At 46.8% G+C, this 14225-nt stretch overlaps 1 protein-coding gene across 5 annotated transcripts in view; it reads left to right on the plus strand.

Annotated features, from left to right (window-relative positions):
* Positions 1–14225, plus strand: part of FEZ1 (fasciculation and elongation protein zeta 1) — a 143563-nt gene that overhangs the window by 82816 nt on the left and 46522 nt on the right. For 3 of the 5 annotated variants that reach the window (XM_075328086.1, XM_075328087.1, XM_075328089.1), the window contains one exon: positions 10685–10759. The exons of the other annotated variants lie outside the window; for them this stretch is intronic. In XM_075328086.1, coding sequence (XP_075184201.1) covers positions 10685–10759 — 75 coding nt within the window. The remainder of the gene's footprint in view (positions 1–10684; positions 10760–14225) is intronic. 5 annotated transcript variants of the gene reach the window in all.

Below are 14225 nucleotides of genomic sequence, written 5' to 3' on the forward strand. Positions count from 1 at the left end.
TGCTATGTGTGTAGGGCATAGGATTGAAGTGATCGGTGCTATGTGTGTAGGGCATAGGATTGAAGCGATCGGTGCTATGTGTGTAGGGCATAGGATTGAAGCGATCGGTGCTATGTGTGTAGGGCATAGGATTGAAGCGATCAGTGCTATGTGTGTAGGGAATAGGATTGAAGTGATCGGTGCTATGTGTGTATGGCATAGGATTGAAGTGATCGGTACTGTGTGTATGGCATAGGATTGAAGTGATCGGTGCTATGTGTGTAGGGCATAGGATTGAAGCGATCGGTGCTATGTGTGTAGGGCATAGGATTGAAGTGATCGGTGCTATGTGTGTGTAGGGCATAGGATTGAAGCGATCGGTGCTATGTGTGTGTAGGGCATAGGATTGAAGTGATCGGTGCTATGTGTGTAGGGCATAGGATTGAAGCGATCGGTGCTATGTGTGTAGGGCATAGGATTGAAGCGATCGGTGCTATGTGTGTAGGGCATAGGATTGAAGCGATCGGTGCTATGTGTGTATGGCATAGGATTGAAGCGATCGGTGCTATGTGTGTAGGGCATAGGATTGAAGAGATCGGTGCTATGTGTGTATGGCGTAGGATTGAAGCGATCGGTGCTGTGTGTGTAGGGCATAGGATTGAAGCGATCGGTGCTATGTGTGTAGGGCATAGGATTGAAGCGATCAGTGCTATGTGTGTAGGGCATAGGATTGAAGCGATCGGTGCTATGTGTGTATGGCATAGGATTGAAGCGATCGGTGCTATTTGTGTAGGGCATAGGATTGAAGCGTTCGGTGCTATGTTTGTAGGACATAGGATTGAAGCGATCGGTGCTATGTGTGTATGGCATAGGATTGAAGCGATCGGTTCTGTGTGTGTAGGGCATAGGATTGAAGCGATCGGTGCTATGTGTGTAGGGCATAGGATTGAAGCGATCGGTGCTATGTGTGTAGGGCATAGGATTGAAGCGATCGGTGCTATGTGTGTAGGGCATAGGATTGAAGTGATCGGTGCTGTGTGTAGGGCATAGGATTGAAGTGATCGGTGCTGTGTGTGTAGGGCATAGGATTGAAGCGATCGGTGCTATGTGTGTAGGGCATAGGATTGAAGCGATCGGTGCTATGTGTGTATGGCATAGGATTGAAGTGATCGGTGCTATGTGTGTAGGGCATAGGTTTGAAGCGATCGGTGCTATGTGTGTAGGGCATAGGATTGAAGCGATCGGTGCTATGTGTATAGGGCATAGGATTGAAGCGATCGGTGCTATGTGTGTAGGGCATAGGATTGAAGCGATCGGTGCTATGTGTGTATGGCATAGGATTGAAGCGATCGGTGCTATGTGTGTAGGGCATAGGATTGAAGCGATCGGTGCTATGTGTGTAGGGCATAGGATTGAAGTGATCGGTGCTATGTGTGTAGGGCATAGGATTGAAGCGATCAGTGCTATGTGTGTAGGGAATAGGATTGAAGTGATCGGTGCTATGTGTGTATGGCATAGGATTGAAGTGATCGGTACTGTGTGTATGGCATAGGATTGAAGTGATCGGTGCTATGTGTGTAGGGCATAGGATTGAAGCGATCGGTGCTATGTGTGTAGGGCATAGGATTGAAGTGATCGGTGCTATGTGTGTGTAGGGCATAGGATTGAAGCGATCGGTGCTATGTGTGTATGGCATAGGATTGAAGTGATCGGTGCTATGTGTGTAGGGCATAGGATTGAAGCGATCGGTGCTATGTGTGTAGGGCATAGGATTGAAGCGATCGGTGCTATGTGTGTATGGCATAGGATTGAAGCGATCGGTGCTATGTGTGTATGGCATAGGATTGAAGCGATCGGTGCTATGTGTGTAGGGCATAGGATTGAAGAGATCGGTGCTATGTGTGTATGGCGTAGGATTGAAGCGATCGGTGCTGTGTGTGTAGGGCATAGGATTGAAGCGATCGGTGCTATGTGTGTAGGGCATAGGATTGAAGCGATCAGTGCTATGTGTGTAGGGCATAGGATTGAAGCGATCGGTGCTATGTGTGTATGGCATAGGATTGAAGCGATCGGTGCTATGTGTGTAGGGCATAGGATTGAAGCGATCGGTGCTATGTGTGTAGGGCATAGGATTGAAGCGATCGGTGCTATGTGTGTAGGGCATAGGATTGAAGCGATCGGTGCTGTGTGTATGGCATAGGATTGAAGTGATCGGTGCTATGTGTGTATGGCATAGGATTGAAGTGATCGGTGCTATGTGTGTATGGCATAGGATTGAAGTGATCGGTGCTATGTGTGTAGGGCATAGGATTGAAGTGATCGGTGCTGTGTGTGTAGGGCATAGGATTGAAGTGATCGGTGCTATGTGTGTATGGCATAGGATTGAAGTGATCGGTGCTGTGTGTGTATGGCATAGGATTGAAGTGATCGGTGCTGTGTGTGTAGGGCATAGGATTGAAGTGATCGGTGCTGTGTGTGTAGGGCATAGGATTGAAGCGATCGGTGCTATGTGTGTATGGCATAGGATTGAAGCGATCGGTGCTATGTGTGTAGGGCATAGGATTGAAGCGATCGGTGCTATGTGTGTATGGCATAGGATTGAAGCGATCGGTGCTATGTGTGTAGGGCATAGGATTGAAGTGATCGGTGCTATGTGTGTAGGGCATAGGATTGAAGCGATCGGTGCTATGTGTGTAGGGCATAGTATTGAAGAGATCGGTGCTATGTGTGTAGGGCATAGGATTAAAGTGATCGGTGCTATGTGTGTAGGGCATAGGATTGAAGTGATCGGTGCTATGTGTGTATGGCATAGGATTGAAGTGATCGGTGCTGTGTGTATGGCATAGGATTGAAGCGATCGGTGCTATGTGTGTAGGGCATAGGATTAAAGTGATCGGTGCTGTGTGTATGGCATAGGATTGAAGCGATCGGTGCTATGTGTGTAGGGCATAGGATTGAAGCGATCGGTGCTATGTGTGTAGGGCATAGGATTGAAGTGATCGGTGCTATGTGTGTAGGGCATAGGATTGAAGCGATCGGTGCTATGTGTGTAGGGCATAGGATTAAAGTGATCGGTGCTATGTGTGTAGGGCATAGGATTGAAGCGATCGGTGCTATGTGTGTAGGGCATAGGATTGAAGTGATCGGTGCTATGTGTGTAGGGCATAGGATTGAAGTGATCGGTGCTATGTGTGTATGGCATAGGATTGAAGTGATCGGTGCTATGTGTGTAGGGCATAGGATTGAAGCGATCGGTGCTATGTGTAGGGCATAGGATTGAAGTGATCGGTGCTATGTGTGTATGGCATAGGATTGAAGCGATCGGTGCTATGTGTGTAGGGCATAGGATTGAAGCGATCGGTGCTATGTGTGTAGGGTATAGGATTGAAGCGATCGGTGCTATGTGTGTAGGGCATAGGATTGAAGCGATCGGTGCTATGTGTGTAGGGCATAGGATTGAAGCGATCGGTGCTATGTGTGTAGGGTATAGGATTGAAGCGATCGGTGCTATGTGTGTATGGCATAGGATTGAAGCGATCGGTGCTATGTGTGTATGGCATAGGATTGAAGCGATCGGTGCTGTGTGTAGGGCATAGGATTGAAGCGATCGGTGCTATGTGTGTAGGGCATAGGATTGAAGAGATCGGTGCTATGTGTGTAGGATATAGGATTGAAGAGATTGGTGCTATGTGTGTGTAGGGCATAGGATTGAAGCGATCGGTGCTATGTGTGTAGGGCTTAGGATTGAAGCGATTGGTGCTATGTGTGTAGGGCATAGGATTGAAGCGATCAGTGCTATGTGTGTAGGGCATAGGATTGAAGCGATCGGTGCTATGTGTGTAGGGCATAGGATTGAAGCGATCGGTGCTATGTGTGTAGGGCATAGGATTGAAGCGATCGGTGCTATGTGTGTAGGGCATAGGATTGAAGCGATCAGTGCTATGTGTGTAGGGCATAGGATTGAAGCGATCGGTGCTATGTGTGTATGGCATAGGATTGAAGAGATCGGTGCTATGTGTGTAGGACATAGGATTGAAGAGATTGGTGCTATGTGTGTGTAGGGCACAGGATTGAAGCGATCGGTGCTATGTGTGTAGGACATAGGATTGAAGAGATTGGTGCTATGTGTGTGTATGGCATAGGATTGAAGCGATCGGTGCTATGTGTGTGTAGGGCATAGGATTGAAGCGATCGGTGCTATGTGTGTAGGGCATAGGATTGAAGCGATCGGTGCTATGTGTGTAGGGCATAGGATTGAAGCGATCGGTGCTATGTGTGTAGGGCATAGGATTGAAGCGATCGGTGCTATGTGTGTATGGCATAGGATTGAAGAGATCGGTGCTATGTGTATAGGGCATAGGATTGAAGTGATCGGTGCTATGTGTGTATGGCATAGGATTGAAGCGATCGGTGCTGTGTGTGTATGGCATAGGATTGAAGCGATCGGTGCTATGTGTGTAGGGCATAGGATTGAAGTGATCGGTGCTATGTGTGTAGGGCATAGGATTGAAGAGATCGGTGCTATGTGTGTAGGGCATAGGATTGAAGTGATCGGTGCTATGTGTGTAGGGCATAGGATTGAAGTGATCGGTGCTATGTGTGTATGGCATAGGATTGAAGTGATCGGTACTGTGTGTATGGCATAGGATTGAAGTGATCGGTGCTATGTGTGTAGGGCATAGGATTGAAGCGATCGGTGCTATGTGTGTAGGGCATAGGATTGAAGTGATCGGTGCTATGTGTGTGTAGGGCATAGGATTGAAGCGATCGGTGCTATGTGTGTGTAGGGCATAGGATTGAAGTGATCGGTGCTATGTGTGTAGGGCATAGGATTGAAGCGATCGGTGCTATGTGTGTAGGGCATAGGATTGAAGCGATCGGTGCTATGTGTGTAGGGCATAGGATTGAAGCGATCGGTGCTATGTGTGTATGGCATAGGATTGAAGCGATCGGTGCTATGTGTGTAGGGCATAGGATTGAAGAGATCGGTGCTATGTGTGTATGGCGTAGGATTGAAGCGATCGGTGCTGTGTGTGTAGGGCATAGGATTGAAGCGATCGGTGCTATGTGTGTAGGGCATAGGATTGAAGCGATCAGTGCTATGTGTGTAGGGCATAGGATTGAAGCGATCGGTGCTATGTGTGTATGGCATAGGATTGAAGCGATCGGTGCTATTTGTGTAGGGCATAGGATTGAAGCGTTCGGTGCTATGTTTGTAGGACATAGGATTGAAGCGATCGGTGCTATGTGTGTATGGCATAGGATTGAAGCGATCGGTTCTGTGTGTGTAGGGCATAGGATTGAAGCGATCGGTGCTATGTGTGTAGGGCATAGGATTGAAGCGATCGGTGCTATGTGTGTAGGGCATAGGATTGAAGCGATCGGTGCTGTGTGTAGGGCATAGGATTGAAGTGATCGGTGCTGTGTGTAGGGCATAGGATTGAAGCGATCGGTGCTATGTGTGTAGGGCATAGGATTGAAGTGATCGGTGCTGTGTGTAGGGCATAGGATTGAAGTGATCGGTGCTGTGTGTGTAGGGCATAGGATTGAAGCGATCGGTGCTATGTGTGTAGGGCATAGGATTGAAGCGATCGGTGCTATGTGTGTATGGCATAGGATTGAAGTGATCGGTGCTATGTGTGTAGGGCATAGGTTTGAAGCGATCGGTGCTATGTGTGTAGGGCATAGGATTGAAGCGATCGGTGCTATGTGTATAGGGCATAGGATTGAAGCGATCGGTGCTATGTGTGTAGGGCATAGGATTGAAGCGATCGGTGCTATGTGTGTATGGCATAGGATTGAAGCGATCGGTGCTATGTGTGTAGGGCATAGGATTGAAGCGATCGGTGCTATGTGTGTAGGGCATAGGATTGAAGCGATCGGTGCTATGTGTGTAGGGCATAGGATTGAAGCGATCGGTGCTGTGTGTAGGGCATAGGATTGAAGCGATCGGTGCTATGTGTGTAGGGCATAGGATTGAAGCGATCGGTGCTATGTGTGTAGGGCATAGGATTGAAGTGATCGGTGCTGTGTGTAGGGCATAGGATTGAAGTGATCGGTGCTGTGTGTGTAGGGCATAGGATTGAAGCGATCGGTGCTATGTGTGTAGGGCATAGGATTGAAGCGATCGGTGCTATGTGTGTATGGCATAGGATTGAAGTGATCGGTGCTATGTGTGTAGGGCATAGGTTTGAAGCGATCGGTGCTATGTGTGTAGGGCATAGGATTGAAGCGATCGGTGCTATGTGTATAGGGCATAGGATTGAAGCGATCGGTGCTATGTGTGTAGGGCATAGGATTGAAGCGATCGGTGCTATGTGTGTATGGCATAGGATTGAAGCGATCGGTGCTATGTGTGTAGGGCATAGGATTGAAGCGATCGGTGCTATGTGTGTAGGGCATAGGATTGAAGTGATCGGTGCTATGTGTGTAGGGCATAGGATTGAAGCGATCAGTGCTATGTGTGTAGGGAATAGGATTGAAGTGATCGGTGCTATGTGTGTATGGCATAGGATTGAAGTGATCGGTACTGTGTGTATGGCATAGGATTGAAGTGATCGGTGCTATGTGTGTAGGGCATAGGATTGAAGCGATCGGTGCTATGTGTGTAGGGCATAGGATTGAAGTGATCGGTGCTATGTGTGTGTAGGGCATAGGATTGAAGCGATCGGTGCTATGTGTGTATGGCATAGGATTGAAGTGATCGGTGCTATGTGTGTAGGGCATAGGATTGAAGCGATCGGTGCTATGTGTGTAGGGCATAGGATTGAAGCGATCGGTGCTATGTGTGTATGGCATAGGATTGAAGCGATCGGTGCTATGTGTGTATGGCATAGGATTGAAGCGATCGGTGCTATGTGTGTAGGGCATAGGATTGAAGAGATCGGTGCTATGTGTGTATGGCGTAGGATTGAAGCGATCGGTGCTGTGTGTGTAGGGCATAGGATTGAAGCGATCGGTGCTATGTGTGTAGGTCATAGGATTGAAGCGATCAGTGCTATGTGTGTAGGGCATAGGATTGAAGCGATCGGTGCTATGTGTGTATGGCATAGGATTGAAGCGATCGGTGCTATGTGTGTAGGGCATAGGATTGAAGCGATCGGTGCTATGTGTGTAGGGCATAGGATTGAAGCGATCGGTGCTATGTGTGTAGGGCATAGGATTGAAGCGATCGGTGCTGTGTGTATGGCATAGGATTGAAGTGATCGGTGCTATGTGTGTATGGCATAGGATTGAAGTGATCGGTGCTATGTGTGTATGGCATAGGATTGAAGTGATCGGTGCTATGTGTGTAGGGCATAGGATTGAAGTGATCGGTGCTGTGTGTGTAGGGCATAGGATTGAAGTGATCGGTGCTATGTGTGTATGGCATAGGATTGAAGTGATCGGTGCTGTGTGTGTATGGCATAGGATTGAAGTGATCGGTGCTGTGTGTGTAGGGCATAGGATTGAAGTGATCGGTGCTGTGTGTGTAGGGCATAGGATTGAAGCGATCGGTGCTATGTGTGTATGGCATAGGATTGAAGCGATCGGTGCTATGTGTGTAGGGCATAGGATTGAAGCGATCGGTGCTATGTGTGTATGGCATAGGATTGAAGCGATCGGTGCTATGTGTGTAGGGCATAGGATTGAAGTGATCGGTGCTATGTGTGTAGGGCATAGGATTGAAGCGATCGGTGCTATGTGTGTAGGGCATAGTATTGAAGAGATCGGTGCTATGTGTGTAGGGCATAGGATTGAAGAGATCGGTGCTATGTGTGTAGGGCATAGGATTGAAGCGATCGGTGCTATGTGTGTAGGGCATAGGATTGAAGAGATTGGTGCTATGTGTGTAGGGCATAGGATTGAAGAGATCGGTGCTATGTGTGTAGGATATAGGATTGAAGAGATTGGTGCTATGTGTGTGTAGGGCATAGGATTGAAGCGATCGGTGCTATGTGTGTAGGGCTTAGGATTGAAGCGATCGGTGCTATGTGTGTAGGGCATAGGATTGAAGCGATCAGTGCTATGTGTGTAGGGCATAGGATTGAAGCGATCGGTGCTATGTGTGTAGGGCATAGGATTGAAGCGATCGGTGCTATGTGTGTAGGGCATAGGATTGAAGCGATCGGTGCTATGTGTGTAGGGCATAGGATTGAAGCGATCAGTGCTATGTGTGTAGGGCATAGGATTGAAGCGATCGGTGCTATGTGTGTATGGCATAGGATTGAAGAGATCGGTGCTATGTGTGTAGGACATAGGATTGAAGAGATTGGTGCTATGTGTGTGTAGGGCACAGGATTGAAGCGATCGGTGCTATGTGTGTAGGACATAGGATTGAAGAGATTGGTGCTATGTGTGTGTATGGCATAGGATTGAAGCGATCGGTGCTATGTGTGTGTAGGGCATAGGATTGAAGCGATCGGTGCTATGTGTGTAGGGCATAGGATTGAAGCGATCGGTGCTATGTGTGTAGGGCATAGGATTGAAGCGATCGGTGCTATGTGTGTAGGGCATAGGATTGAAGCGATCGGTGCTATGTGTGTATGGCATAGGATTGAAGAGATCGGTGCTATGTGTATAGGGCATAGGATTGAAGTGATCGGTGCTATGTGTGTATGGCATAGGATTGAAGCGATCGGTGCTGTGTGTGTATGGCATAGGATTGAAGCGATCGGTGCTATGTGTGTAGGGCATAGGATTGAAGTGATCGGTGCTATGTGTGTAGGGCATAGGATTGAAGAGATCGGTGCTATGTGTGTAGGGCATAGGATTGAAGAGATCGGTGCTATGTGTGTAGGGCATAGGATTGAAGAGATCGGTGCTATGTGTGTATGGCATAGGATTGAAGCGATCGGTGCTATGTGTGTAGGGCATAGGATTGAAGAGATCGGTGCTATGTGTGTATGGCATAGGATTGAAGCGATCGGTGCTATGTGTGTAGGGCATAGGATTGAAGCGATCGGTGCTATGTGTGTAGGGCATAGGATTGAAGTGATCGGTGCTGTGTGTAGGGCATAGGATTGAAGCGATCGGTGCTATGTGTGTATGGCATAGGATTGAAGTGATCGGTGCTATGTGTGTAGGGCATAGGATTGAAGCGATCGGTGCTATGTGTGTAGGGCATAGGATTGAAGTGATCGGTGCTATGTGTGTAGGGCATAGGATTGAAGTGATCGGTGCTGTGTGTGTATGGCATAGGATTGAAGCGATCGGTGCTATGTGTGTATGGCATAGGATTGAAGCGATCGGTGCTGTGTGTGTAGGGCATAGGATTGAAGCGATCGGTGCTATGTGTGTATGGCATAGGATTGAAGCGATCGGTGCTGTGTGTGTATGGCATAGGATTGAAGCGATCGGTGCTATGTGTGTATGGCATAGGATTGAAGCGATCGGTGCTGTGTGTGTAGGGCATAGGATTGAAGCGATCAGTGCTATGTGTGTATGGCATAGGATTGAAGCGATCGGTGCTGTGTGTGTATGGCATAGGATTGAAGCGATCGGTGCTATGTGTGTATGGCATAGGATTGAAGCGATCGGTGCTGTGTGTAGGGCATAGGATTGAAGCGATCGGTGCTGTGTGTGTAGGGCATAGGATTGAAGCGATCGGTGCTGTGTGTGTAGGGCATAGGATTGAAGTGATCGGTGCTGTGTGTGTAGGGCATAGGATTGAAGCGATCGGTGCTGTGTGTGTAGGGCATAGGATTGAAGCGATCGGTGCTATGTGTGTAGGGCATAGGATTGAAGCGATCGGTGCTATGTGTGTAGGGCATAGGATTGAAGCGATCGGTGCTATGTGTGTAGGGCATAGGATTGAAGCGATCGGTGCTATGTGTGTAGGGCATAGGATTGAAGTGATCGGTGCTGTGTGTGTATGGTATAGGATTGAAGCGATCGGTGCTATGTGTGTAGGGCATAGGATTGAAGCGATCGGTGCTATGTGTGTAGGGCATAGGATTGAAGTGATCGGTGCTATGTGTGTAGGGCATAGGATTGAAGCGATCGGTGCTATGTGTGTAGGGCATAGGATTGAAGCGATCAGTGCTATGTGTGTAGGGCATAGGATTGAAGCGATCGGTGCTATGTGTGTATGGCATAGGATTGAAGCGATCGGTGCTATGTGTGTAGGGCATAGGATTGAAGCGATCGGTGCTGTGTGTAGGGCATAGGATTGAAGCGATCGGTGCTGTGTGTCATGTGACGGTTTGTGATCCAGATCAGTCCTTACAAAACACAGCTTGTATATTATTATCTGTGTAAGTTTATATAGCCTCCATTTTCTGAGACACTTCCTCTCTCAAGTCTTGTACTCAGTTACCTTTCTTAGGTCTTGTGCGCACACTGCTTTTTTTGCTGTTTTTTGTCAGTGTTTTGTGCAGTTTTTGATCCTAAACTTTATGTATGACCTTCCCCAGCAACCTCTATCAGAAGTTCAAAAGGCTGTGCACATGTTTCTTTTTTGCTTGCAGTTTTGGTTGCAGAAAAAAAGAAGCAGCGTGTCACTTATTTTCTGCATTTTTCCCTGTGTTTTGCCATTGACAATGTTAAAAAAAACACGGGCAAAAATACAGCAAAAACACATGTGTTTTTTTCAGCCAGAGGATGCGTTTTTCACTGGAGAAACAAAACTGCATTGTGCGCACATAGCCTTAGGCCACAATTCCTCTCCTCAGGCCAGGATCCCCTCTTCTCATCTTAGGCACATGGTTCCTCTTGTGTGTTTTAGGCCCAGATGTTTCCATTCGCAGGACCAAAGCCTAAAGCACCCCTGCTCATTTTCTAGGCACACCAGGATATCAGTGTAAGATTTTCTATAAAATATATATATATAAGCAACAGAGGCTTCCAATATTGTGGGCAGAAGATAAGTGAATATTGTCCTCATAGGACTGGACACCGGGGCAGGGTAGTGTTAATCTTTCTACTCATCTCCAGGGGTCCGCTCTGTCCATTATATCCTCTATTGCCCATGCACTAGTTTCATGGATATCCAACTCTTGTATAAGTGCAGATGAACGTTTGGAAGTAAGAAGACCTAACGCTTTCATCTGTGACTATGCAGATCCTGGACATCAAGAAGGTTGCACATTATCAGTGTGGACAATGGACCTTATTAATGGCCTTATCTCACCATACGAGCCTGCATGTACGGCTACTTTCTGGACAGGAGCGGCGTGCTGTGGGAGACAAAAAAAAAAATTAAAGTAGAATGTCTGATCTGTATGTATCGGAAAGTTTTATCTACAGTTGCTGGAAAGGAAAGGCTTACAAATTGCGCTACTGTACAGAAGAAAGGGAAATATCTGCAGGATGGGATCTTTATACGCGTTTCAGAGGCACCGCTCCTTCATCAGGAAATTAAAAAAATCACAGATGACATTTTTTTTCTCCTGATGAAGAAGCTGTGCCTCCGAAACGCGTATAAAGATCCTATCCTGCAGATTCTTCAGTTCTTTATGCACAGCAGCGCACTTTTTAACCCTTTCCCTTCCAGAAACTCTTGATTTCTCTCTCTACGGGGACTGCTGCAGCTGTGCCCATCGGTTATGCTCCTCCAGGTGAGCAACCTCCTTGTGTGTAAAGTCTGATTTACTCGGTTGAAACTCTATTTGCGCCTTTCCTTCTCTCCAGTCTTTGCAATAAGTTTTATGTACGGCAGGCAGCTCCTTGAAGTAGATGAATAATGTAGTGATGAGACGTTGACGGATCCCATAGATCAGACATAAGGCGCAGGTGGCGGTGCAGATGCTGCGCCTTGTACAAGTCGTGCTGGGACTTGTATCTTTGCAGCAGCTGTAAAACCACAGGTTGTCGTGTCTGTGCAGAGCCGACGCGCTGACTCCTGACCTGGCAGAGCACCAGTGGCACCACACGTGGCTCATCCCTCATTATACAAACGCTTGTTATTATTGTCTGCACTTTCCTGAGAAATGCGGAGGTTAACTTGTCCTAGAGAGGGTTGTCAGATTTGTGTTACCCTGGTCAGCGTCGCCTCGCCTTGTGCCCGGGCGTCAGTAGGGACCAGATTGGTTTGCGGTGTACCGGAGGCACCTCGAGGTCTCCGGCTTCTGATCCATTCTACAGTCCCGGGGATCGTGGTTGTGGGGTATCTGCCCCATGCTCAGCTGCCTTTCTGCACCATTCATCATTCCATAGAAGCCATTTATCAGTAACCCTTTAACGGCTGATCAATGATTGCTGAATAACAACTGCTAACTAGATTAATGCAATTCATTATATTATGCTAACGCCAAAACAGAACATAAAGATATAAAATGTCTCGCTTTACAGTTTGCTGCAAAAAAAAAGAGAATTCTCCTTATTATATTCACGTGACGCTGCTGTGTGGAGCATATTCCTAGCTCTGCACAATCTCTGTACAATTTGTTTGTTTTTTTCCTCCTGTTCCCCCATCTCTGAATGCTGGGTCTTATAGTTCTATATTGCCTCTAGCCTGTTGGTTATTGCTTTTTTTATTTTCTTCAGTGTTGGAAAGTTTTTTGAAAGCCGTTTTCATCTGTGACTCCATCCTCGTCTCAGTGCACAACTCATATGTGGCTTCCAGCATAGAGAGACATAGCAAAAATGTACAGTACAGACCAAAATTTTGGACACACCTTCTCATTCAATGACTTTTCTTTATTTTCATGACTCTGAAAATTAAAATTATAGATTCACATTGAAGGCATTAACACATGTGGAATGAAATACTTAAAGTGTGAAACAACTGAAAATATGTGTTATATTCTAGGTTCTTCAAAGTAGCCACCTTTTGCTGTGATTACTGCTTTGCACACGCTTGGCATTCTCTTGATGAGCTTCAAGAGGTAGTCACCGGAAATGGTTTTCCAACAGTCTTGAAGGAGTTCCCAGAGATGCTTAGCACTTGTTGGCCCTTTTGCCTTCACTCTGCGGTCCAGCTCACCCCAAACCATCTCGATTGGGTTCAGGTCTGGTGACTGTGGAGGCCAGGTCATCTGGCGTAGCACCCCATCACTCTCCTTCTTAGTCAGATAGCCCTTACACAGCCTGGAGGTGTGTTTGGGGTCATTGTGCTGTTGAAAAATAAATGATGGTCCAACTAAACGCAAACTGGATGGAATAGCACGCCGCTGCAAGATGCTGTGGTAGCCATGCTGGTTCTGTATGCCTTCAATTTTGAATAAATCCCCAACAGTGTCACCAGCAAAGCCCCCCCACACCATCACACCTCCTCCTCCATGCTTCATGGTGGGAACCAGCCATGTAGAGTCCATCCATTCACCTTTTCTACAAAGACACAGTGTTTGGATCCAAAGATCTCAAATTTGGACTCATCAGACCAAAGCACAGATTTCCACTGGTCTAATGTCCATTCCTTGTGTTCTTCAGCCCAAACAAGTCTCTTCTGCTTGTTGCCTGTCCTTAGCAGAGGTTTCCTAGCAGCTATTTTACCATGAAGGCTGCTGCACAAAGTCTCCTCTTAACAGTTGTTCTAGAGATGAGAAGGTGTGTCCAAACTTTTGGTCTGTACTATATATACGGTAGTAAGGGGCGTGTGTGGGTGTGTGCCTATGTGTATAGATTATATTTACACTGTACATGTTATAACTTTTTTACTTTTTTTTTCTGTGGTGACCTTCAGTGTAGGAGAGTGCAGCGTGCAACGCTTTCCTCTATAAGTAAAAAAAAATGTTCTGCAAACAGGTACTGGCTAGATGGAAGCCATGAAGAATACACTTTTGACCTTTATCTGGAAAATAAAGTATACATCAGGGAAAAGCTCCCTATGTACACTATAAAAAATTGTTTAAAATAACTGAGTCCTCAGTGGTTGATACCTTGGCTAACTGAAAAGATGGTAATAATAGCAGCTGTCGAGACTACGCAGGTCTCTTCATCAGGCATGGTATAACACAAAATCTGAAGAGTCACATATTTATACACAACAGGACATAGCATGGAGCAGTAAATAAAACGAGCTATGTGAAGCAGAACTATCAGTATGGCAAGGGGACAAACTGTTGTGGCAGTAAATATTGCAGCAGTTCATAGATAAACAGTGTGAAAGTTTTATTGTCCTCTGATTGGGGTCTGGTCCGGGCTGTGGTGCCCCCGGATGGTCTGAGGAGCACATTTCTTAATTGATGTAAAAAGACATAAATCCACATGACACAGTCATTCCTGCTCTGAATGTGTCACTGGTCGTCATAAGTTAGTACTCCTAGAGTCTCCTCTCTCTGGGACTTGAAATTTCCTTTCAATGTCAGCAATTTCATGTCCATGAT

This window comes from Anomaloglossus baeobatrachus, chromosome 11 (genome assembly GCF_048569485.1).
Source record: "Anomaloglossus baeobatrachus isolate aAnoBae1 chromosome 11, aAnoBae1.hap1, whole genome shotgun sequence".
Classification (NCBI taxonomy): domain Eukaryota; kingdom Metazoa; phylum Chordata; class Amphibia; order Anura; family Aromobatidae; genus Anomaloglossus; species Anomaloglossus baeobatrachus.